At 40.3% G+C, this 26,904-nt stretch overlaps 1 protein-coding gene across 20 annotated transcripts in view; it reads left to right on the top strand.

Moving 5' to 3' along the window:
* MAST4 (microtubule associated serine/threonine kinase family member 4) overlaps window positions 1-26,904 on the top strand; it is a 589,582-nt gene that overhangs the window by 501,837 nt on the left and 60,841 nt on the right. For 15 of the 20 annotated variants that reach the window (XM_021076748.1, XM_021076750.1, XM_021076751.1 and 12 more), the window contains 6 exons: window positions 4,384-4,453; window positions 9,858-9,939; window positions 16,618-16,775; window positions 19,230-19,305; window positions 21,175-21,384; window positions 26,009-26,110. In XM_021076748.1, the coding sequence (XP_020932407.1) occupies window positions 4,384-4,453; window positions 9,858-9,939; window positions 16,618-16,775; window positions 19,230-19,305; window positions 21,175-21,384; window positions 26,009-26,110 (698 nt within the window). The remainder of the gene's footprint in view (window positions 1-4,383; window positions 4,454-9,857; window positions 9,940-16,617; window positions 16,776-19,229; window positions 19,306-21,174; window positions 21,385-26,008; window positions 26,111-26,904) is intronic. The other 5 variants (XM_021076749.1, XM_021076753.1, XM_021076761.1 and 2 more) reach the window with 1 other exon arrangement.

The following is a 26,904-nucleotide window of genomic DNA, read 5'->3' on the forward strand; positions in this document are numbered from 1 at the left end:
ACTCATTTAAGTTGATCATCAAGTAATGACAACAAGGATTCGAGTGGGGGCTTACTCTTTGATCCACCAGGAGTTTCAAATGGCAATTATCATTAATTCTTGGATTCCCTCAGTCCTGATAGAAAATCAAGGCCACCAGAAACTATCGTTTTGTGAATAGACAGCTATTAAAAGCACATTAATAATCTATAGTGGGTATAGCATATGCCTTTTAAAAAGATTTGCAGCTTGTTTCTCTGTGGTGAAGACACAGGACTTCTCCAACCTAATTACGAAGCAATCAAACAATTTAATTAATCTGGAAATCACTTTCTTAACAATAACTGCCTCTAAAATGAGGCACCCTGTGTAGCTCCGTTAGGTAAAGTACTGTTTTGATGTACTGCCTGTGTATTAGCCCTGCTAGTTCCCTCTGGAAATCGTGGAGTTAATTACCTAACCAAAGCCTGACTACTACCGAGGTTTACTTGACCAGATCAGAAGCAGAGGTCTATCAAGTGTCCTAGCATTTGAACATGCAAGAGCCAGCAAATCCCTGGAAGCAGCAGGATTTGAGTTATAAGCAAGTGCTGCACATATGGGCAGAGAATTAACTGGCACCAGTTTTCATTTGCGAGTCTCTCAGGTATTGCTTTGCAGATGGGTGGATGAATTCAGAGAGCAGTGCTGTGAGCGGTGAAGGTCAAGTCTAGGACTCTGGTTTCAATCTGCCTCGTTTTCTCATCCTGGGGAAGGCTGTGCATGTCCATGGCAGTCACTTCCTTATCTCCAAGTTAAGAAGAGTTTAGATGTGCTTGATAATTTGATCTCTTATAAATTAGTGTTGTTTTGTTTAACAAAATAGTGTCCCACAAGTCTTTAGAGACAACACAGAGATCAATTTGTATTTCAAATTAAGAACAATGACCTCAAAGATTGACTTCTGCCTACCTAAACTGCTAATCTTGTAATTTCTCCCTAAGGAAAATTGAGGAATTTTCTGTAGCAAATGACACAGAAATCTCTAGATTACTCATCTACCCTTTTCCTCTGCTATTATTACTACTACCCCACTCCTCTCTAAAATTTCCTTATTAATGGGGTAGTCTTCTCCCAATGTACTCATATTAGAAGCATCAGTCGCTTTAGTCTGCCATCATTTTCACCGCTTATTTCTAATCCATTACCAATTACACCTGGTTTGCTCATGGAGTTTCCTATTGGATTTCCATATCCTAATCTAGTCCCTCCTCCTCCGGGCCTCCTCTGCCCTCTCAGCACATTCACGCCAGGTTAAAATCTCTAGTATCTCTGTTATATCCAAACACCTCTTAAGACCTACCACTAGGAAGTACCAATATACGTAGTTCACAACTCACTTGGCTTTACCAGTCTGAATACCCTGCTTCTAGAGAGCCTGTCTCCACTGCATGACGCTATTGGATTTGGATTGATTTGGTCCCTTTCCCGAAGTCCTTCCATTCCCTCCTTTTTCTCAAGCTGCTGAACTGCCCTCAAATTAAGCTATCATCCCTAGTTCTTAAGGAGTTATCAGGTATTCAAGTTCATGCCACCCTCATTTTCTCTAATATCCATCCCTGCCCCCCGCATTTAAGAGCCTTTGTCATAACGTGGAGTGGATGTATTTGCGTTTTGACTAGCTCTTCACCCTGACCTGAAAGAAGAAGAAAGAACTGTGATTAGTAAGATACTACACATGGCTCTAGGGTTTTGAAGTTGAGGGATGTTTTCCATGCATGAGCCTGAAAAGACAGCATGGATTAGGAAGTCAAAAACCTGAAGATTTGGTTTGTGTGTGTGTGTTTTAAAGAGCAGAATTAAATTAACCTACCTTACTATCTCTGCCCATTCATCCTCAGAGCGATGGGTTGCCATGTATTATGTTACAAGGCTTCCTGGGGGACCATTCCTTAAAATCTCTAAAAGTGAAAAGAGGTTTAAGATAAGTCCTTGTTTCTCCCTCCTTCATATTCTTAAAAATTTTTAATAAGCTCCTTCTAGTTCTAGTTGATCTCATGTAATCTCCAGATATAGTGTTCTCTTTACAAAGAACACAGGGCTAAGAATTTGGTGCCAAGTTTCACTGGCCCTATTATTTATTCTCAGTGAATAGAGTAGCAGGGATTGTTCTCAAAATGCTTTGGCTTCAAGCAATTAATTGTTTTGTTTCTCTTCATAATTCACTGGTAGTTTGTTCTATATGGGGTGTGAGCAAAGTGAACATTTTTTTCCAAATAAAAAACAAAGTCAGCACAGAGATTTCTGGCATTTAATTTGTTTCCTTTTAGGTAACAAGATTTCTAGCCATCCTGAAATTATCACACCTTTTAAGGAAGATGAAGAGTGGTGCACAAGCTAAATGGGGGCAGAGTGGGGATGGAGACGGTTGAGAGAAGTTGAAAGAACTTAATTTTAGCTGTGTAGATAAATGGACAAAAAGAGTCCTGGATTACTGGATGGTAAAAGCAGAATCCATTTCTCCAGAGGCCCAAGGAACAACAGATGCAAAGGCATGATAAATTTCATTGCAGCAGGGGGAAGATGCTTCTTGATTCTTTCTCCATAAAGAAATGGGCTTTTCAGCGCTTCCCAATTAAATGGCTTTAATTGTGCTGTCTGTCATAAACTTAATGGCATCTGTTGGAGACATCACTATAAAATCTGCAACTTTAAGTTAATTGAAAAATTGCAGTAGAGGTGTAGCCCATCCAGAAAGTCCTCAAGGTAACAGGGAAATTATCCACATTAACGCGTTGGTATATTCCTTTTGCACACCGGTCATAAATTGTTTACCTTTATCGCTCGGTGCTGACTGGAGGGTGCCATCTCTTATTCCTCACACCTAATTACAGTCATTTCCGGTGAAATCAGTAATATGGCAACTGGCTTGCTGTTAAGGATCAAACGTGTCTTTCTGATTTCTGTGTTTAAAGAACACACAGGACTGGTTTGCATCCTTTCCTGACCTCCTTACTTACACTGGCTACAGTCCCATCTGGTCCTCAGGCAATTCTGCCAACCTCATTAAATGTGCAGAGGGAAGCAGGGTGATCTGGAGTTCCTGAACCGCCCCTCGCCCGCTGCCCACCACGCTTTCTCATTGACCAGCAGCAGGTTGTGCGTTCTGATGTCCCCCAGGAGCTCCTGGCCTACAGGGACCAACTCATGCTCCACCTGCCTCAGGGGATTTTGGGGAGGACACCCTCTGCCAGCCTCAGTGGGGCCATGGCTTTTATTGATTGATTGATTGATTGATTGATTGTTTTTTTAGGGACACATCCACAGCACATGGAAGTTCCCAGGCTAGAGGTTGAATCGGAGCTGCAGCTGCTGGCCTACACTACAGCCGCAGCAACACGGGTTCCCCAACCCACTGAGTAGGGCCAGGAATCGAACCTGCATCTTCATCATCTTCATGGATACTAGTCAGATTTATTTCCGCTGCACCACAACGGGAACTCATTTTTTCAGGGTGGGGTGCACACACAGCTTTTGAAGGCTCCCGGCCAGTCACTGTCCAGCTGCTTAGGAACAGAGGGTCTAGTGAAGAAAATATTGATAAGGACTAGTCCTACTGGGTCTGGGCCATGCTGAGGTAAAGCTGGGGCTTCAAGGAGTGGGTCTGAACTGCTGGGTCCTCCCGAGTGTTTTAGGACTAGTTCTGACATTTCTGCCTGTAAAAATATGTGCCATGGGGAGTTCCCATTGTGGCTCAGTGGTAACGAAACCAACTAGTGTCCATGAGGATGTGGTTCCATCCCTGGCCCCACATAGTGGGTTAAGGATCCAGCATTGCCCTGAGCTGTGGTGTAGTTTGCAGATGCGGCTCAGATCTGACATGGTGTAGGCAGCTGCAGCCCAGATTTAACCCCATCCTGGGAGCTTCTGCAGGTGTAGCCCTAAAAAGACAAAAAAAAAAAAAAATTCCTTTGGAAGATTGAGAGCTCAGACTTTTATTCAGTTTCTGTAAGTAAGAACTAGTAAGGCTGCCTCCCAAAAATAGAGAGCACCATACTCCCAATGGAAGCCTATACTTCCCCATCCATTCTGCTGTGGGAAATGTTAACATCTGGAAGAGTAGGAACCAGGATGTTTGTATCTTCATTATTCTGTAGGACCAAAATGTTTAGATTATTAAACATGTAGAAGACCGCTGGCTGGTGAGATAGAATTGTTTATTCATATATTCCACACTTGGAAAGCCATGCTGGAACTCAGGCTGATCCCGTGTCTCTGCTCCATGTACATCAAAACCTTTTTTGAGGGGATGGCCAGTTTATGAAAGTATACGGAAACTTAGTAAAGAGAAGGTTCTGGAGGTACATAATGATGCAGAAACAGAATCATGATGTGAATTGTTTTCTTTTCTCTCTCTCTCTCCAGGAAATAGCCCTCAAGATAGTCCAAGGAATTTCTCCCCCAGTGCCTCTGCCCATTTTTCATTTGCACGGAGGTAAGGATTTCTTGTGGAGTAGAATAATAAAGTGTTATATAGAGAATCCCGTCCCCCGACCACACTCCCTCCACTCCCCTCCCCGACCCCCTCCCCGACTCCCTCTACTTCCCCATACATGCCTATCCTCTGCCTTGCAGGGTCCTGATTCTTATCATCTGGTGCCTCTCTCAAGCTCCCTGGGCCAAAGATGCCTCAGGCCACTGCAGAACTTTGTTTTAAACATTCCTGCTTTACCAGTCCTAATAAGGATTTCTGTTTCATGTTCTGTGTACCTCTCTTGGTCCTTCCCTAGTTGGTGGGCTCCCCCTGAGGTCAGGAAAGGACCATTTCCTTCTTTTCTCCCATCCCTAGTGTATCTTGTACATGCTTTTCATGCTCAACAGATTTTTACTGAATTATCTGAGTTTATATTCTGAGGACTTGATTCCTCTATGTGTCCTGGTACAATCACTTTTGTTGTTGAAATACTTTTTAAAGTAAAAATGTCCTTTCTTGGGATCAATAGGTATAAATTCTAAGGTGCCCCTTTACCTGAGTATATCAAGTTAGCAATTTAGTGACCTCCCCAAGACAAAGCCATGGGGATGTTTCATGTTTTCTCTTCCTATCGTAGTTAGAATTGGACACCACATATCAAAGATATAGGCCTCATACTTTGGTCCATGAATCATGAGAAAGTATTAATTGCTCAGAGGATAGTGGGCATATGATCTAATATCGATCAAGTCTTTTCAGTTCTGGACCCGCTACTGTGATTTCTCCAAGCCAGAGGAGTCCACACAGCCACCTTTTCTGTGTTCTGTGTGCGGCATCCATGTACTTTATCCTGTCACCTGCTGGATTCCGTCACCCCTCCCCCACACCCATATGCATGTACCTACCCTCGTCTACCTGGGAAAAACACAGAAAACAGCATTGCCCCTTCAGCCAGGTTTCTGAATGCTTAGGATGAATTCATTTGATGGTCTGAATGTCCTAGATATTTATGAAATCTTTCCCAGAGACCTCATCAGACTTTGAAGTGAGTTAAAGTAGCATTTAATTAAGACACATAGGTACGTTTAAAAAAAATAGATTTAACACATGTTACTAACAGGCAAAACCTGCGGTGTCTTCACTGCCATTTGTCAGCATGTTCATGCATTTTATATCACTAAATCCAGAGAAAGGGATCTGTCTGCAGCGTTTTCAGAGTTCTCTATAATTAAGATCCTCTTGGAAACATCACACATTGCCCACCATATGGTAAAGGCCTCTCTACACCAGGCTTTCACCGTAGGGAGGACACAAGGGTAATTAAGATTGATCTCCAAGGAACTTCCTCAGGCCCACGCCCTGTTTTTCCCCAGTTCCCCCTTTGATTCTTTTAGTCCTCATTTAAGCACGATAAAGAAAATGTGACAACTGGTCCCACAAAGCCTGGGTTTGTTTGCCCAATGAATACTAATTCATGATGGCGCTACTATTCTAAGTGAAAAAGGAAATATTATAAAAGATGATAAATACCAACACATCATAGTCTTTAAAATAGATTTCTTTTTAAAAGAGGGAATGCATTTAATTACTTTTACATAATAAGAAAATGAAAATCTTGTTTCAGCTGCACTTAAATGTGACAGAAAACATAGTCTTATAATCCTGCCTGATTTTTAAAAATGAGGGGAATCTAATAATTAAGTGACTGACTGGAGGACAGATGAATCTGGTTTCTCTACTATAAAAAAAATTACATAAACCCCTAGGCATGCTAATTTTTGGACAAATAAACTATAAACCATAACAGAAGATTATCACAGGAGACCTCTGGTTCATTTTGCAGGAATTTCCAGATGGAACTCCCTCCACACTCTTCAAAAAGTATTAATTTAGATTAGGACATGAGTGATTGTCTTTTTCAACTTCTACTGAAGTAAACAGAACCTTGTGTTTGCTGTGAAAACTTAAATTGGCCTGTTTTTACTTAACATCTGGCATCTTTTCCATTTTAAAGTTGATTTTTCATTCAGGAAATATGGAAATTTCACTCGTGGGTCTCCTTTTCTACCATGTGGCATGCATTTCTGAGCCCTTAGGAAGTAATACCATTTTGAGGGCCCTCCGTTTTACTATTTTATATATTGAGCCCAACCGAAGGGAGAGGTTGCCCTGTTTTAAAAATTATTCTCAAGTGAAGGGATAAAGATCCAACTTACTCATCTTTTCTGCTCTTACTTAACAACATTTGCCAGTTTTCCCCCAGTAGACAAACCCTGTAATGGATCAGCCAAATTTCAGACTGAGAAATGGGACAACACACACTAGCTTTTTATATTATACATTTTGAGAATAAAATTAGCAAGTTAATTTTTTTAGTATTGAATTAAAAGAATACCAATGAGCATCCTAGTAGGGTAGATTTTGTCTGGAGCAGGAAACATCTTTATTTTGCTAATAACTGTGATACTGGTTTACAATGCATCTGATGGTGGAGTTACTTAATGTTTTATTCCTTGGAGGTAAAACACAGGTAATGATGTCATTCTGCCTTCCCCAGAAGTTGTAAAGGTTTACGTATCATAAGCTTTCGCTTTCATTAGAAATAGAGAGAGAGCTCTGAATAAAGGCTGTGGATGTCTCCTAGCTGCCTGGTTGTTATTTATCAGGATAAATCTCAGAATATGTTTGCACAAGCAAATTACTGGAACAGACTTGTCTGCTGGGTTCAGGTCATGAGATGCTTGTTGAGTGCAGGTGGGCAGAGTTACTCTGGTTACGTTGTACTGGCATAGTTCATCTTGTTCCCATATCAACTAGACCATAAAGTGCATCACACCAGATGACTATAACAACTAAACAAATAAAGAAATCTGCTTCCTCCTCATACAGTTATAATAGCCAGGTTGATGTTGGGACTTTTCATTCTTCCTTTATTGTACCGTATTAATCTAACTTTTTGTGATTAGTATTGAAATGATGTGGGTTTGCTTTTTTTTTTTTTTTTTTTTTTTTGCCAACCTCTTTGCATCCTGTGTTCCCATCAGATGTTTTTCCCTTCCTCCTTTTTCATTTAGTGTAACTTTGAGATTTCCACCCACAAAGAAAACACTCTTTTCAAAAAACCTTGTTGCTTCGGCAAGAGTGTAGTCTTGTTTTCAGGCAACATTTTACTGGTAGCAAACAAAAGAGAACATTATCAGTAGGATCCAAATTGTACTTGGGTGATAGCTTTCTTCCAAAAAGGGCATGTTCTCTGTTAAGTACTGTGTATGGCATATATAGGAACTTGAGATGTGCGGTTGTCATGGTAATGAAAATGCAGTGGTCCTTTGAGCTCCATTTGAGTAAATAGACACGACAACTTAGGGAACTTTATGAGACATAAATTATTTCTGTTCCATGGCTTCACAGAGTCCTGAGCACATTCTTATTTAAACATCTTTCTAGTTGTGTGTTTTCCAGAGTAAGCAAATGTAATTTATGCTTCAGAACTAATAAGAACATGTCTCCTCTTGGAGTTGTTCATTCATCTGAAATATGTTCATTGATACCTGAGGGAAAGGAGAATTAATGACTCACAAAGCCAAATCATGGTGGGGGAAATTGTGTCCCTCACTCTTTCCAGAGACTAGTTTCTGATAATTGCTATTAAATGGACTGAATAATTCTTTGAAAATCATATTCTTTTCTTACTTTTAAAAATCAGAGGTGTTTCAAATAGAAAGCACAGCCACGGGTTCTTAAGTCTTTAATAACTAGCTGAATAAAATAGGACCACCCGTGTCCATTTAATTGATGGCCAGATGTTTCTATGAGCATGTGCTTAGAATTATTTTCTTCTTCAGTCTTTTAACATTTTCAATTGTTGAACATTATTTTTAAAGAATATGTGACTTTTATCTGGCATATTTACAAATATTTTACTTCTTTTGAAACAAAACAAAACAAAACAAAAACATACCCAATTCAGTTGTACTCCAGTCATGGTCACAGAAATGACAGGTAAATTTTGATAAAATCTTAACTCTTTTTTTGATGTACCTTTGTGATTTGTTCCCCTAAGTTTCCCCATTTTGTCTTTGTGGACCATTTGCATTTATAGGAGGCAGTATTCATGGTGGCCTATGATTGTATTCTCCCTTGACTATAATTTAATTAGCTAAAATGTCAGTTTTTTTACATAAACATCTAATTCTGACATTTCTCAAATTGATGTCGAATCCTAATTAATTCCTTGACTTCCAGTTAATGTGCTTGTGTTTGGGAAATTTGGTCCACTCTTATCTCTCTCTTTTTGTAAGTCTTCCTATGATGCTCCATCTAAGAATACAGTTTAGTGCTTTATAAAAGTGTGTTTTTCCTCTTTTCCCTGTGGCAGACGTGAGTTTGTTTCACAATGTTACCTGGTTTTGAAGGCATAGTCCTACTCAAAGTTGCTAATGAAATAATGGTTCTGGAATGCCCGAGACTTCAGAACATCGACTTTCTGGTATCCCCTTGCCTTAGCAACAGTGTTGTCTTTATTTCTTCAACAACTCTTCTGAAACCCTTGTAATGACCCTAATTCATAAACAGAGTTCAACTCAGAAGCTATCCATCCTGTTACTGTTTAGAGATAAAAAAAAAAAAAAAAAAGAAACACGCTCTGCTAAGACTCCTGATAGATTCGCCTCTATGACTGGGGCAGGTTAACTCGTCTCTTTACATTAGATTCTATCACTAGTAGAGAATTTCCATTTTCACCTCCATCACTGGCCAGAGCTGGGCTGCATACTCATCAGCTCTGCAAGAGGCGTTGGCTGGCACACTTTATAAAGCCAGGTCATGTCAGAAGGTAATAGCTCTTAAGAGATTCTAAGCGCAGGGCCAGTCACTTTCTTAGTGCCAAAGTTATTTACCACTGAAGGCTTGAGCCGGCCGTGAGCCCCTTGATCCCTTCTTCGCTAGGTGTGATGAGTAGCACTGTTCCCTTGAAAATAATAAAGTGGAAAGTCATTAAGATGCAGTGGGAATCCCCACAGGCTCCTGAACCTTGCGGGAATTCAGGCCCTTCCAAAGATCATGGCCCGGGTTATCAGTTTCCAGATAAGAGGGTTTTTCCTCCCCCCTTTCTGTTTTTATTCATCTGGATCTGCTGAGTCTGACCGATGTAATTATCCCTGGTATTCATTTTGTCAAAGGGTATTAGTGAGAGATCAATAATATGGATCAACCCATTCACTTTCTACTTGTTTGGGTGTATTGATTCAGTTTAAATAAAAGTCAACCTGCTGTATAATGTTTGTTTATTCTGGCCCTTGCTGAACATTTCCACATCCTCATTGACTGTGTTGGTGTCATTTGTTCTACTAAAAATACTCAGTTTCCCTTGGGTTCCCATGTAACAGGACTCCAGTGTTGGCCTAAGCTAATCTCACTTTCTCAGCAGGACTGATGGACGCCGCTGGTCCTTGGCTTCGCTCCCCTCCTCTGGTTATGGGACAAACACGCCCAGCTCCACGGTCTCTGTAAGTGCCTGACTTTTCGTCTCTCTCACAACCCCAGTGCTCTTACGCAGGCAGTGCTTTCTCTGGGTGTTTTCTAGTAGTAAGAAGATAAATTCTGCATGCCTGCCCCCTTGGAATAGGTTCCACATCAAATGATGAGCTGACAAACATAAAGAGGACATAGTCTTTGCTGCAAGCTTTTATACTATGGTGTACAATTGAGTAGGTCCCAGAATCACCAGTTGGGAGGAGATTGGGTGTTGCGTTTGAAAACCATTTGGTGTACGGGGGGGTGGGGGAACACAATCTGGTTTTATTGCTTTGGTTCCACATCAGTGATATTAGTACTGAAGATGCCATTAAACTTTGATGGCGTGGGTCTTTTTTTCTTGTGTGGCTTAGATGCAGAGTTTTGTTTTTTGTTTTTTCTCCTTCAAAGGAAAAAAAAATGGCAAGCCTTAAATTTGTGCCTTCTGGATAAGAACTTTCTGTTAAGGAGAGATGAAAAGAACTTAGTAGCAAATTAAGATAAATAAAGAGACAGGAAGAAACCATGAAAATAGGGTAGAGGAAGAAGGATAGATACCCTTATGGCAAACCACAGCATTTCAACAGGGGCCCTCACAGTTACTGGGAGTGAATCATTGGGTTAGAGATATATATGCTGTCTCAGTTTAATTTGGTGTTGTTGGAGGACATCTGTGTCTTCAGAGCTTTAGAAGCTGGTGCTCATTTAGAAGGAGCCTAGTACATTGCACATGTTCAAGAAATACCTATTGGGCTATTCTGAATGCTCTTGCACCAGCCAGGATGTGGATCTGATGATTCTAGAGCCCCTTTGGAGTCATTTCCATGTCCATTTTGTCAAAATCTATGATTAATAGAGTTCCCGTCATGGCACAGTGGTTAACGAATTGACTAGGAGCCATGAGGTTGCGGGTTCAATCCCTGCCCTTGCTCAGTGGGTTAAGGATCCGGCGTTGCCGTGAGCTGTGGTGTAGGTCAAAGACGCGGCTCGGATCCTGTGTTGCTGTGGCTCTGGCGTAGGCTGGCGGCTACAGCTCCGATTGGACCCCTAGCCTGGGAACCTCCATATGCCGTGGGAAGAGGCCCTAGAAAAGACAGACAACAACAATAACAACAACAAAATCTGTGATTTGTTGCAAAGGAGTATCTATTTTTTATTTTTCCCATAAACTCCAGGACTGTGCTAAGCATATAGGTTCAGCACTTAAGAATACTTGAATTGAAAAGAAACTGCAATTAAATTGATAAACTTTAACTGAGATCACGCACGCCTTATATTATGTTTCCAGAATTCCAGATGCAATATAATGTGTGTTTTCTAGAGAAAAAAAGTGAATTGTTAAAATCAGCTGGATTGTTTTTTACCATCTCCTTAGAATATTTTATTGAGGAGGATTAATTTATTTTTCTATTCATTATTCCATTTTGTTGTGGTTTGTGAGTTTATTGTCCATTTATATCATTTTTGCAAAACAACCTGACAACCTTGAATAGTTTCAGTGGCACCTCAGCCTCACATCAGAAGGGATGCTTAAAACTCCTGAGTGGCTTCAGTAGATAAAACTGTCACTAAATAAGAGTAAAGTCACCCTCGGTTTTTTGTGTCAGTGAGCATCACTGCTACTGGCCCGTAGTTTAGATGTTGAAAGCGTGGGCAGCCATGGTGTGAAAATGAATGCTAAAACTGATTGACTAAAAAGCAAAAAAAGAGTAATTACTTAACTTTTATGTGATGTTCTTCCCTAGACTCATGGGCATCTCCAATTAGAATCCAACTATCAGTAAACAGAGTAGTTGGCCCTTTGGTCTATGGCTTTTGCATACAAACTTTCACTTAATCCTCCCCAGGCCCCCCCCTTTTGTGTGTGTGTGTGTGTGTGTGTGTGTGTGTGTGTGTGTGTGTGTGTGTTTGCTATTTCTTTGGTCCGCTCCCACGGCATATGGAGCTTCCCAGGCTAGAGGTTGAATCAGAGCTGTAGCTGCCGGCCTACGCCACAGCCACAGCAAGCAGGATCCGAGCTGCGTCTTTGACCTACACCACAGCTCAGGGCAACGCCGGATCCTTAACCCACTGAGCAAGGGCAGGGACTGAACCCGCAACCTCATGGTTCCCAGTCGGATTCGTTAACCACTGCGCCACGACGGGAACTCCCCAGGCCCTGTATTTGTGTCATGTTCCTTGACTCCAGATTCTTGTTATTTTAACTGTATCACCTTGCTTTCCTCTTCAGTCAGATTTCATTGTAGTTTGGATACAGAAATTCCTCTTTTGCAAGAAAAACAGGGGAGAGAAGAGGGTCTTTCTTCTTTCCACTCCTAACTAGCAAGGTAGACATTATTTTAAAAAGTGAATTGAAGGAGTTCCCATCGTGGCTCAGTGGTAACAAACCTGACTAGTATCCATGAGGATTGGGTTTGATCCTTGGCCTCCCTCAGTAGGTTAAGGATCTGATGTTGCCATGAGTTGTGGTGTAAGTCACAGATGCAGCTCAGATCCCACGTTGCTTTGGCTGTGGTGTAGGCCGGCAGCTGCAGCTCAGATTAGAAATGCTTTGAAAATACAGCTTAAGTTTTACAGATAATTGTCGTTAGCTGGATTCCAGAATCACTAATGCTGAAATATAAACACATCTTTATCTTTTGGGTATTATGGAAACTACAAAACTGGCAACTGTTAAAATGCTCTATTCTGAAATTGGAAAGATTTAGTCATATGAAGTTAATCAGTCCTTCCAAAGAATATTTAGTATTGCAGTTTCTCTTAACTTTAAATTTCATAGTTAAAATTAATTTATGGAACTTTTCCAAGATAAATTCTGGTCAAAAATTTTCTTTTTAATTTTAAAATAAGTAATATGAAAGCATAGCAGTAGGAAGATGTCCCATATATTTCTTACCAGGTAAATTACTTTCTGCTGAGGGAAAGAATGGAGATAAGAATGTAAGTACCTATAAATATAAAGTGTGACTATAAAATAACTTTTAATAATAACAAGTGGAAAATTATGCATGCATATGAATACTGTCCTTTGCAAAATGGTTGTCTTGAGAGACTAACTGCTTATTTGAATGACATCATCACTCGAAGCATTTTCAGAGAACTCTTCTAATTGCCTTAAGAAGTAGAAGCACAGTTTTTTTAAATTAATCTTCATTCTTTGAAAGTGGATTTGATTTATGATGTAGGCAGAAGACCTACAAACAGGTTGGGTGATTTCCTGGCAGATTTCCTGGCACCAACTGCACTTAGAGAACATGCTAGAAATATAAAGTCGTGGGACTCAATTTATTGGGAAACTCTCAAACTAATTCTTGAAACACTGCAAAAGTTCTGTTTCGAGGATGCATTGACCAGCGGAAATATCTTCTCTGTAAACATATGAGGTGCTGAGGACAAGCCCACAACCTGTTGTCCTGGCCAGTTCTCCTCTGGGTCCGTGATCTCTGCTGCGGCGGACCCCTGAACATTGGGGGCCCTATTTGGTACCTTTTGAATCCCTGGGCCATTGTGAGGGCCACACTTGTTCCCAGTTCCACAGACTCATCCTGGCTGCCTTGGGTTTGGTGTCACCCTATTCCCGGTTACACTGTGCTGGTTCCAACTGAGATGAAGACGCTTTCTCCCCAGAGAAGCCCTTTACCTCTCATTTCTCTAACACTGTTAGAATTATAACACTTATCCCATCCCATCATTCATTTTAACATATCCCCATCAGTAACCCCAGGGCGCATTCCCTAAAGAGTTCAGTTATATGGCTAAATACATGGTATAACCACACAATTTTCCTCTTAGAGTTAGCACATATTAACAGTTTTATTACATTTGCTCCCACTTAAAAAAAAAAAAAAAAAAAAAAAAAACCTTTAAAAAATATTATGGAGTTCCCATTGTGGCTCAGTGGTAACAAACCAGGCTAGTATCCATGAGGATTCGGGTTCGATCCCTGGCTCCGATCAGTGGGTTAAGGATCCGGCGTTGCTGGGAGCTGTGGTGTAGGTCGCAGACAAGGTTCAGATCTGGTGTTGCTGTGGCTGTGACGTAGGCTGGCTGCTGCAGCTCCGATTGGACCCCTAGCCTAGGAACTTCCGTATGATGAAAGTGCAGCCCTAAAAAGAAAATAAATACATAAATACATAAAATATTAAATATAACTAAATCCCCTCCCACCCAGTCTCTTTCTCTTCCCTTCCTCCACAGAGGGAACCACCCCCTGAAGTTGCTTGTGTCCTTCCTGTGCAAGCACAGGTCCTTAATACCTTACGTGAAACTATTGAGCCTGGTGTGTTTGGAATTAATTTTCACATTTTAGAAATGTAACATGATCCTCCCTGTCCTGTACATAACAACCCAGCAGCAACTGGGCCAGCAGCTCATAATCAAATATATTAATATTTCTACGGCAACCTGAATCAACATTCACACTAAGTGGATTAAGTACATATTTTCACTAGCTTTCCATTAGTTCAGTTGATATTTTGCCACCAAAAAGGATTACTGTAAACTTATGAATAAACTTCCGGGTTTGGGAGTTTTGAAATCTTGAGTACAGAATTGTGGAAATTGATTTACTGTTGAGACATATGTTCAAATTCTTAATTCTGTTTTTCTCTTTGCTAATTTCTTATCTTTGCTTTTATCAATGCTGCCTCTTTCCTGCTGGTGTTGATTTTTCTATTCTTTTATTGATTTCTTGACTTAGTTTTTGTGTTTTAATTCTTTTTTTTTCATGGTGACAGTATTTAAGACTATACCTGTACTTTGTGCGTAGAGCTTTGGTTCTCCCCAGATTTATGAGGCCATTCCTACAAATATCCTGGCAAATCATTGTGTAGAATTTGACAAACTCATTCTACACAATGTATAAGAATGCAAAGGGCAACCAGTTTTGAAAAAAAAAAAAAAAATTGGAATGCTAACCTCCACTTATTTCTAATTTTAAAATATATATATATATATATAGGAGTTCCCATTGTGGCTCAGTGGAAACAAACCAGACTGGTAACCATGAGGATGCAGGTTTGATTCCTGGCCTGGAGTTGCTAGAGCTGTGGTGTTGGTTGAAGATGCAGCTTGGATCTGGTGGCGTTGCTGTGGCTGTGGTGTAGGCCGGCAGTTGTAGCTCTGATTAGACCCCTAGTCTTAGAACTTCCATATGCCACACATGTGGCCCTAAAAAGCAAAAAAAGAAAAAAATCTTTCTATCTCTCTATGTGTGTATATATATACATACATACATACATATATACACATATAGATATAAAACATTTGCCCTTTGTATAAACTGTTGTTTAAAATCTGAAGAAAATGAGTAGAAAACATAGAATTGACATGGTAAATAATTAAGATTTTGAAAATACTTCCTGTATTTAAATTAGTTTATAGAAATAAAATACCTTGTGAAGGAATTAGTAGTTTAAAAATTTCTTAACTGATTTTCTTATGTTTTACAATAAGGGTATTGATACTTTATAAGACATAATCATTAAAAATTATTAAAAAGTCAAAAGCAGAGCTTTGTTCTACCTCATCCGTCTCTCTAGTAGTGTTTTCATTTTTATAGTTTATAAAATCTCATTACATTGTAAAAATTCCTCTTTGTCTCAGTATGTTTAATAATTTCAAGGTAGAAGGATATTTTTAAGCTTTACTCATTAATTTCTAGCATTACCTCCTTGTGGTGCTGCAGTGTTTGTGAATCGTGCTGTTAACATGGCAGATTTTTTAAAAATAAAAAACCCTACTAGAACAGAATGTTCCAATGAAGGGTGTCTTTCAAAATATGCTTATCCTGTGTTTACACTACGCAAACACTTCTGATCTCTTTTGTTAAAATTGCTTATAGGGTCCACCTTTCAATAAACCATACAAAAGGGCAGTCACTTTACTTTATGGTTATATATTTTTCAGACTAATTAAAAGCGGTGTTTTTTAGCCACTCACCTTTTCTACCTTACTTTGCTCCAAGTGTTGAGTGACAGTTTTCAAAGAGCAAATCTACATTCAAGGGATAAAAAACTCATCACCACTGAAGCTGTTTCAGAAAAAAAGAAAAGAAAGAAAGAAAAATGAAAAAGCATAAGCTAAAGAAGATAGAAAAAAATTTGCAGTTTTTAAACCAGGGGTATTTGTAAGACAAGGATCTTCTTCATCCCCTCCACTTTTTACAGAGGGCATATATTGATGGTACAAAGGACAACATGCTTTGTAAGAGAGACCCATTACCTTCTTTACGATTATATATCCTAGAATTCATTCTACGTCTTTTACCTAAAAGTGAGTGTTTGGTTTTGGCAAGTGGTAGAAGTGAGGGTACCACACTAGAATGAGAACTGATCTGTCATTGAACACACACAAATTCTTACTCCGTTTGTCACTTCGTTGCTCTGGCTTTGACTGGGTCCTGTCCATTTTTAGAGCCTGGGTTTTCTCCGGAGAATAAAACTATCTTTTGGGAAATTATCTTATAGACAAACGAGTTGAAACGTGGAAGCCATTTTGACCTCCTAGAGACAACATCGAGGTATACATTTAGCCACTAGCTGTTGTAATTATAACATGAAAAGGAAACCGTATCAAATGGTGAGATAACAAAGTATAGTGTTGTGATCTCCTATTCTTTTAAAGAATTTCTTCTGGAGGTAGTTCTAAAACCTCGCTTTGGTTTGTTTCAGTCATCCTGTTCCTCCCAGGAGAAGTTGCATCAGTTACCATATCAACCAACACCAGATGAATTACACTTCTTATCAAAACATTTTTGTACCACTGAAAGCATCGCCACGGAGAACAGATGCAGGAATACGCCCATGCGCCCCCGTTCCCGAAGTTTGAGGTATGTAGACCTGATTGAAAATTTTCAATTAGTTGGATAAGCTCTTTTCACCCATTTCAAGGGAAGACTTTGGGTTCTCTAATTCATATACGTGTTGATTTATGAACTACTATGACTATAGTGTTATTTCATTCCATCTACCCATGATATCCTGAATTACCATTGAACAGCATCTTTTTCTTTCTTTCTTTCTTTTTTTTTTTTTAGGGCTGAACCCAAGGCATATGGAAGTTCCCAGTTTAGGGGCTGAATCAGAGCTACAGCTGCCGGCCTACACCACGCCCACAGCAACATGGAATCCAAGAGGTGCCTGCGACTTATACCACAGCTCATGGGAGCACTGGATCCCCAGTCCACTGAGCGAAGCCAGGGATTGAAGCCACATCCTCATGGATACTAGTCAGATTCATTTCTGCTGTGCCACCATGGGAACTCCCCGAAAGGCATCTTTCCTTTTTTTTTTTTTTTTTTTTTTTAATTTTAGGCCAGCATCTGTGCCATATGGAGGTTCCCAGGCTAGGGGTCCAATCGGAACTACAGCTGCCTGCCTACGCCACAGCCACAGCATCACAGGATCCGAGCCACAGTCTGCCATCTACACCATAGCTCCCAGCAACGCCAAATCCTTAACCCACTGAGCGAAGCCAGGGATCGAACCTGCAACCTCATGGTTCATAGTCTGATTCCTTTCCGCTGCGCCACAATGGGAACTGAAAGGCATCTTTTTATTTTTCTCTTAAATGCTTACAATTTGCTAATTGTTGTGGGAGCAGTAACAATGATGAACTACAGGGACCCCCTAGAAAAACTAGGCATTGGACCATCTAATAATGGCACTACATAATCTTTTCAGAGGGAGAAGCTTGGCTGATAAGGAGGGACAGCATGTTCAAATTCACATGTGGAATTCAGATTCCGTATTTTGGAATTCTGCCCGCCATCATTTAATCTTTCTTCCCATCACAAGTCCCACTTTCTCCAGGATTTTGAGTGAGTTGTTAGGAGTTTCATCCCTTGAATTTTGTGGATGCCACACAGTCTGTTTGATACAGAGCAGGGCCAGCTTCCTTTTGGCCTTGTCTCAAAAAATACCAGATGTCACATTTGGGTTCTTCAGGAAGCAGACCTAACACAGAGACCAGGGTGTTTACTAGGGGTTGCACAGCAATTATACCTGTGACAGGGAGGGGAGGAAGCAGGATTGGGCAGAAGAAGTTTAGCTGCAGCCTTGCCACAGGGAGCTCTGGAGATGACACAACCCTTCAGAGCTGTCCTTCTGGGGGCCAGAGGGCTCTTCCTTTGTATCCCTGCCTCAGTCATGGGATGTGGTACCCTGGGAAGGACGGAGGCTTGGGTGGGGGGGACTCTGGAACTGAGGCCACCCCTGAAGGGACTGACAGCTGCAGGCTTCTGCAGTCTCCATGGCTGAGACTACAGGCCCTTCTCTGCTGGGGAACAGGGTAGGCCGTCTCTGGTCCTCTGGACTGTGAGAGCTTCCTGCTACCGAATTGATCCACTTTGATATATTTCAGGTTTATTATAAAGCATTGTTTGTCAAGTGTTCAGTTGAACATCAAAGTTTGCTGAGAAGGATTTTCCCTTTGCACCTTTCTTGTTTAGTGTCAGGTCCTAAATATAGCCACATTGGATAATTCTGTTAGACCCTTTTGAGATATAGAATAAGATCAATTTTATGAATTCATTGAAAACCATCTTATTCTACCACCTGGGTGCTCATTTTGGTTTTATGAAAGGAGTCCCTAAGATGCCTAGTACAAGCTGCTCTCTCCTCTTGGGAATACGAAAGCTCACGCTGAGGCCGCCCAACTCTGTAGCACTAGAAAGAGGCACAAGCCTCATATGGAAATAAAAATGCACAGTGTATGAAATGCCTCTCTTTCATATTGTGCGCAGTTCCTGCCTCAGCATCTCAAATAAACATTTGCTAGGCTAGAAAATGGATTTCAGTGGTGACACCTGTGCCATGGAACACTCTTAAACCTCTTCAATGGTACGTGGCAGAGCGCAGGTGTAGGATAAAAGTGTGAAATTATACAGTTCAGCGGGCCCTAGATGTTGCTGTTTGTCACTACCCTGTTTTCTTTTATATTGCAGTTCATTAATTGGTTTCCAGAACCACATAAGTGCATGCTGCATACAAAATAGAATTGCAATTGAAGACTATGTTTTCTGAACTTTTATATTGCAGTTATAATTAATTTGTGGTATTCTACTTCTGGAACTTTCTTTTTTGAATCCAGCGCAGGGTTTCTTTGTGTCTGTGTATATGTGCGTGTGTGACCTAATGACTAATTTTGTAGTTTATTACCTAATATGCTTTTCTTACGAAGGTTGCATATCATACTTTTGATGCAACCAATTGTTTATAAATAAAAAGCTTATTTTCATTTCATGCTGTGGCAAGTTTAAAAGGGTAATTTGCTTTGCTTGCAGCCCTGGCCGTTCTCCCGCCTGCTGTGACCATGAAATAATTATGATGAACCATGTCTACAAAGAAAGGTTCCCGAAGGTAATGAATTGAATTGAAGATGCCTAGCATCTGAACAGACGGGCAAACGTAGGTTTAAGCATCTTTATGGTGGTTTTGTTGTGGGAAGTAATGGTCCAGTCCAGTAATGATTTGGGTAAAACAGCAGCACCACCTTCTTTAGAAAGATAAAAGCCCTAAACATTTCCAAAAGCTGCTGAGAACTTCCTGCTCATTCTGTGGGCTGAGCTGGCCCTAAAGTGAATTCCCCTGGTTGTCCTGCCCACTGGGCCATCCTGTCCCGGGGAGGTGATGGTGAGGGGCGGGGTTGGGGGGGTGGCATTGGCTTCGAAAGGCCTTTAGTTTCTGCTGCTCCTTTGCACCTACCTATTCTGGGCCTGCTTCTGTATTGTCCAGCAGTGACTGTTTCTCTTCCTCAGAACCTGGTACATTGGTATATGTCACGGAAGTCTTTTACTTTTTTCATCTAATTTTTCTTTTCTGTGATCTCCAATCTCTTTAGCAATTAAAAGTTTAACCCTCTTAAGTGAGACATGAAGGTCCTGTTGCAGCCTTCCCCACTAGCCTGGCAAACAGAACCTGAGCTGAGCCAGAGAGGCCTTGCTGAAGGGTTGCTGCCGGATGCCCTGGCTGCAAGGAGCTGCCCTCTGACAGGTCCCCTTATTTCCGTTCCACCGCTTTTGCACCAGAGGGTCCCTACCCATTTGGGAGAAGCAGTCTCTCCATTTGGCCCCGATCCCCCCGCCCCACCTGTGTAACCCCAGGCAAGAGAGCAAAAGGGAATCTTTGGTTTCATAAATCAGGAGTAGAGTACTTATTCCTTGTAATGAACCCAGCATTGATGTCATTGATTCAGGCCATTTTAGCTATTTATCACATGTTACTTGCTCACCAGGGAAACAAATCCTGACTATACTAGTTAATACTGGTTAGGACTTTAGAAGGGAGCAGGAGGCAGAGGGAATCTTCCTGAATATACAATTAACAGCGCAAGCAAGGAATGTTGATTAGGCAATCGAGGAGCCTAGAGAATGAAATTAAAGTTGGGAAGGAAATGTTAGACTTAGCTTACCGGGGGAACCCCCTTGGCCTTTTGCCCATGATGTAGCTTTTTGAGAAAGGATAAAGACGGTATAAGTCCAGGGTATTACAACACAGTCCAGAGAACAATCTCTTGGCTCACCCTGTGGCCCCCTAGCCACTGTCTTGATCTTTGAGTAGATGCAAACAGAGCTACAGTGTTTGATATTTTTGGCAATCTGTCTCAAAGAGCCCAAGATCTGAAATGAGAGCACAGCAGTTCACAGATATGGAGTTATTTGAAGACACTCACATGGACCATTTTACATTCGATAGGGCATAGAAAAAAAAGTAATTATCACCCTGGGAGATTCAGTTTCTCTTATCTACCATAAATCTTTTCTCCATGTGGTGAGTCTTCTTTTTTTTCAAATACATTTTGTTTTTTCAGAGCCTTTTTAGGTTCATTGCAAAATTGAATAGAAAGTACAGGGGCATTCCCCCAACTCTCTGACCTAACCCCCTCAAACACATACAACCCCCTCCCATCAACATCACCCCACCTCCCACTGCACTGGTCCACTTGTTACAACTGACAAACCTACGTGGACACGTCAATCACTCAAAGTCCATCATTTACATTCAGGTTCTCACTTGGTGTTGTATATATTCTGTGGGTTTTGACAAATGTGTAATGATAGGTAGGTACCATTATAGTATCATACAAAAGTGAGGCTTCTTTTAAATTTCACTTTTGGGGTTCTATTTCATAATTTGTGGAGGTCTCTGAACACGCTAGGTAAATGTGATGATGGAGTTGTTTACATGTATGTTGTCTTACATCCATGTGTGCACGTCTTCCCTAAACAGGCTACAGCTCAGATGGAGGAGCGGCTAAAGGAAATTATCACCAGCTACTCTCCGGACCACGTTCTTCCCCTAGCAGATGGAGTGCTTAGTTTCACTCACCATCAGATTATTGAACTGGCTCGAGATTGCTTGGATAAATCCCACCAGGGTCTCATCACTTCACGATACTTCCTTGAATTACAGCACAAATTAGATAAGTTGCTCCAGGAGGTATGGACCCCACACCACAGAAAGTTTTCTGATTTGTTATGCCTTTCCCCTGAAAAAAGAAATTTTTTACGAGAGCATTTGCTTAACAGGTTTTAACCATGAGATGGAGTTCATATTCCAGGAAATCCAAGAAGAAGAAGAAGAAAAAGGAAAAAGATTGCTACTTGCTATAAACTGATGCTGGTCAACATTTAGAGTAATAGAAAGTTAATGTAATAACCTCTACAGGAACCTTGGGACCCACCAATCTATGGCTCTAGGATAAGTGGATTGTGAAGGATTTTGAAACAGTGATCCCCCCCCCCTTCTTAACCATAAAGTTATAAATTGCCTGACTGTATGTGTGTTATTTGATGGTGCTATCTAGTGCTAATATCTGGAAAAGCTAAATAGAAAATCGCTGGTTTCTTCCAGGCCCTGTGTCCTATTAATTAACCTGCATATGGTGTGGGGTAGTAAACGGCAACTTATATTTTCATTAGTGTCAGTTTTTCTTCTAACAAAATATCCAATTGCTGAAATGATAGATAAACACAGGCCCCTGTCCAGGCCTAACCACTTGCATGCCTAGCTCCTGATAACACCCAGGACAGGAAGGGAGTGTGCACAATGGAAGAGAATTAGTGCATAATACTGCCGTTCTGACTGAAATGGATCAGCCACAGCCTACAAGTTAAACCTGTTTAGCCTATATATTTGGATAGATTGTATTTCTGTATCTCATCAGCATGCGTTATACTCATGTAAATAAAATCGTAGGTGGTTTTCTCTAAGCATGATTATGTAAATAATTGCATGGAACTGAAGGAAAATATTGGCATCCTAGTTTCCTAGAAATCCATCTGTCCTTGCTTGTGCCGTATTTACTTGTGTTAAAATGAGTCGATCCCTCTAGGACTAGCAACCACTAATTTTCCTCCTTTTCCCATCTGAACCTCACAACAGAGCTTTCTATGCTCCGTCCTCATTTCTCACATTTCAACCTCCTGCAGCCCACTAAGGCCGTGTTTCTCAGACTACCTTTGAGTGAACACATTGTTTTAGGGTTTTGTTGTCAAATTTCCAATTTGTCATGGACCCACTCTGCTGTCGGTTATGATGAAAATTAATTTACCTCCATGAGATGCTTCTTCCTTCATTCCACACTTCTGTCCCAGGATATTACCGTAATTACCAGTCCTGTGGTTCATTCCTTCATAGCCATTTGCTTAAAAAGGGTAAAATCAATGGCCAAAGCTATTTCCTTTGAACTCTCCCACTTAATTTTGTTTCTGTATGATAGATTTGGCAGGCTGCTTCATGGCAATTAAAAAAAAATCTTAGGGTTTCAAAAATCATCCGAATGCATCATATGATATATTAACATTGGTGATTTTTAGAGAGATTTCTCTTTTGGGTGGAGAAGCATGTACATGCTTAATGTAGCACGTGTAGCATAAAGAGCATTGCTGGGTATGAATAAGAATTTTTTTGTTTTTTCGTTTATTTTCAGATAAACATTTTCCTTCAGTCCTTTCATGAAAATTGCCACTACCTTCAGAATCACGTTCACAGTGACCTTCCAGAGTTGGGAGCTAACAGGGGAACTTGTTCCTTTTGAAAAGAGCCAAATTGTGAGGCCTTGCTTTGCCCTCCCCACCCCGCAAATATTGTCAGTTCGCAGCTATGACATAGTGCACCTGCCCAGCCTGTCTCCAGGCCACTTTTCCCACTGTCAATCTTTTGCACACTCAGGCCGAGCTCCCCTGAGGTTGAGCAGCTTGATTTCACTGATGCCTTTTTAAAGTCCTGAGGTCTAGGTCAGTTCCAGATGAATGCTTTTATGTCTCCATTCTTTTTTTCACCTAGATGTATTTAGCCAAAGAAAATAAAATACGTAGGAATGTATCACCTACTCTAAAATCAAAATTTCAGTATTTTTTTGTAATATAGTGGCCAATGCTTAACATACAAACTCAGGGAATCCATGAGTATTGGAGCTTGCTGCCAGCAGCCGCAAAGCTATTTCTCTTCTCATGCTGAGTGTGTGGTTTGGTTTGGTGTTGTTTTAACAAAGTTCTCCTCCTCTCTTAATGATAGTAGATAAAACATTATTTGTGTTAGTGTAGCTCATTGTGTGTTTTGGCCTTGGTTGTGGCTGATAGTTCTGAGAAGTGAGAAGTGGGAATGAACTGGATTATTTTTACAGTTTTTGAAATGGAATTGGTCAACCTAAACTGACTATTTTAAGATACAGAGTGCCTGTTTTTCCCTGAAGAGACCACCAGAACATGATTAGGCTTTTTGGATTTTCATTATATTCCTGAATTTATGCGGCAGGAATTATTATAGTAAGAGGAAACTCAAATATTTAACTTAACTCAAGTTTTCAATCAATAAGTTAGGTGGTTTTTTTGTTGTTGTTGTTGTTTTTTGTTTTATCTTTAACATTTTCTGTTGAGTTTTGATTAAGGATAAAGAAGGGATATAACCACATTTCTTGGCACTCATTTTATATCCCCAAAAATGTTCTTTTTGAAAAACAAAAAGTGGAAATTTAAAAACAGTTTAAGTATTACGTATGTCTCTGTATACATGTACCAGTGTCCTTCCTGCTTCCTAACTCCTATAGTTATACTTACCTATTGGCTATCCTTGAACTCATTGTATTCTACAGTTACTCACCAATGGTCATTTTCTCTATACTTTTTCTTTTAAATGTTAGCTGTTTTTCTTTTGCCTGTATTTGGTTTTTATACCTACATTTTAGAAAATTGCCTTTGATTTGATGGCTTAAATTCAGTAAACATACTACTGCTAAGTATAGTCATTCTTCATAAATTTGGTCTGCTAGTGCTTTTTTTGGGAGGACTAGTCCTTGTCAGAATAAAGCACCTTTAAAAATGATTTTAAGAGTTCCTGTTATGGCTCAGTGGAAACGAATCTGACTAGGATCCGTGAGGATGTCAGGTCAGTCCCTGGCTTCAGTCAGTGGGCTAAGGATCTGGCATTGCGGTGAGCTGTGGTGAGGGTCGCAGATGCGGCTCAGGTCTGGTGTTGCTGTGGCTGTAGTGTGAGTTGGCAGCTATAGCTCCAATTAGACCCCTAGCCTGGGAACTTTCATATGCCATGGGCATGGCCCTAAAAAGACGAAAAAAAGAGAGAATTATTTTAAATGTTTATTATATAGCTGTGAAATTATATTGTTACTCCAGTATCACCTTCATATATTGTTTAATCCTTGGAGGAAAGCAAATGATAATTTAAAAATTAAGCCTGAAAATGAGCATGAAGTTTGTAGTAAACTTTTAAGACTTTGGTTTTATGACTGCCTTGATACAGATTTACTTCACCTCTTCAAGAAAATATCACTGAGAAATGAAATGACCCTGGAGTTCCCCTTGTGGCTTAGCGGTAACCCAACTAGTATCCATGAGGACAAGGGTTTGGTCAGTGGGTTAAGGAACCAGCTTTACTGTGAGCTGTGGTGTAAGTCGAAGACTCAGCTCAGATCCTACTGTTGCTATGGCTGTGATGTAGGCTGGTGGCTGCAGCTCCAACTTACCCCCTAGCCTGGGACCTTCCATATGCTGCACACACGCAGCCCTGAGAGCAAAGATAATAAATACATAAAATAAATAAACAAATAAATAAAATGACTGTTACTAAACTGAATTTTGTTATCAGGATTTTCTTGTACTTAGATTTCACAGGTTAGGCAATATGTAAAACAAAATTTTAAAACATTTTGAGTCAGTTAAATTTTACTGAGTTGAGTGCCTAGCTATTGTTTATTAAATATGTGAAATTGAATCTATCTATCCCTATCTGTATCTCCAAATATGAACATTATTCACCTCACATTTGAAATAAGCTATGCACGGAGTTCCCGTCGTGGCTCAGTGGTTAACGAATACGACTAGGAACCTTGAGGTTGCGGGTTCAATCCCTGGCCTTGCTCGGTGGGTTAAGGATCCAGTGTTGCCGTGAGCTGTGGTGTAGGTCGCAGACACGGCGCAGATCCCGCGTTGCTGTGACTCTGTCGTAGGCCGGAGGCTATAGCTGTGATTAGACCCCTAGCCTGGAAACCTCTATATGCCGCGGCAAAAAAAAAAAAAAGAAAGAAATAAGCTATGCACAACTTCGTGCATTTTATGAAATAACTAATTCATAGGCTAATTGTATATGTAAAATATATTTCATTAATGTATAAATGCCCAGGATAAGAAAATCAGCCCTTCGCTATGTTAGCCATGTCATACATTTAAGAAGTTCCATCTGGAAAATCAGGGTTCCTCATCAGCTGCCCACTCTAATTGTATCATGTACTTAATGTGTCATAAACTTTTAATGTCTCCTGCATTCATGGTTCATGGTAAAGCGTCCTCACATTTAATTTTTAACAGAGAATAAATCAAAGTATTGCTGTTAGAATTTAGCTAATAGAGCCATTTGTAGATACAGAAGTTTAAGAGTGTCCATTTATGTAGAGATAATTAGTCTGCTTATCAATCTTTTATAAGTATTTTCTAAGTCACTTAATTTTTGAGCATTTGCCGTTATCTAATTACCATGCACTGCTGTTTTTCTTTTCCATTTAGCGGAGCATCTCTGTCTCATCATTCTTTTCATTGCTTCCTTATAGGCTCACGACCGTTCAGAAAGTGGAGAGCTGGCATTTATTAAACAACTAGTTCGGAAGATCCTAATTGTTATTGCCCGCCCTGCTCGGTTATTAGAGTGCCTGGTAAGTTGTCCCTCGAGGTGACTTTGTTATTTATTGTTCACCGTGGAAAAGCAGTGGCCACCAGGAAGCTTGGCTTCAAAGACGAAGGCTAATGGAAAGAGTTGAGAGGAACAGCGAGACGTGAATGTTGATGATGACGTCCACGTGTGCTTTTTCTTTTTTTTTTTTCTCACGATTTGTTACATCTTATTGATTCTTCAATATAGGCATTACACCATTCTAGGTGATGTGATAAACAAGACATTATAGACCTTACATTGTACCATGGAGAGAAATGGTTATTAATAATACAGTTGTAGAACTGTATTATTTAATTGTGCAGTTGCATTATTTAATTATAATTATCATAAATTCTTTGATGGAAAGGAAATCAGAATCAGATTTAAGAAGACTTCAGCATTCCAAGAATGATGTCAAATGACCCCCTTCATGGTGGGTTATGAACTTATTTACTATGAGATATATTTCTTCTCCAGAGATTCCTTGTTTGTGTATCAATTGTAGATTTTTGGTTTGCAGTTATTCTGAAGTTTTGATATAAGAGTCTATGTGTATGTGAGATTGTTTTAAGTTGTTGTTCTCTTAATTGCAAGTTCATCTCCAGTGTCCTGCATTTGTACCCACCTCTTCTCATGATTTCTGATTTTGGTGGTATAATTGTGCACGGATGATTTCGTATCTTTACTGTATATATACCTTTCCTGGTGAGCCTTGTCATTTGTGGTATTTTTGTTTCTGATTGAGGCCTTTTCTCTTCTGCCTAGAGAAGTTCCTTTAGTATTTGTTGTAAGGCT

Source organism: Sus scrofa, chromosome 16 (assembly GCF_000003025.6).
Source record: "Sus scrofa isolate TJ Tabasco breed Duroc chromosome 16, Sscrofa11.1, whole genome shotgun sequence".
Classification (NCBI taxonomy): domain Eukaryota; kingdom Metazoa; phylum Chordata; class Mammalia; order Artiodactyla; family Suidae; genus Sus; species Sus scrofa.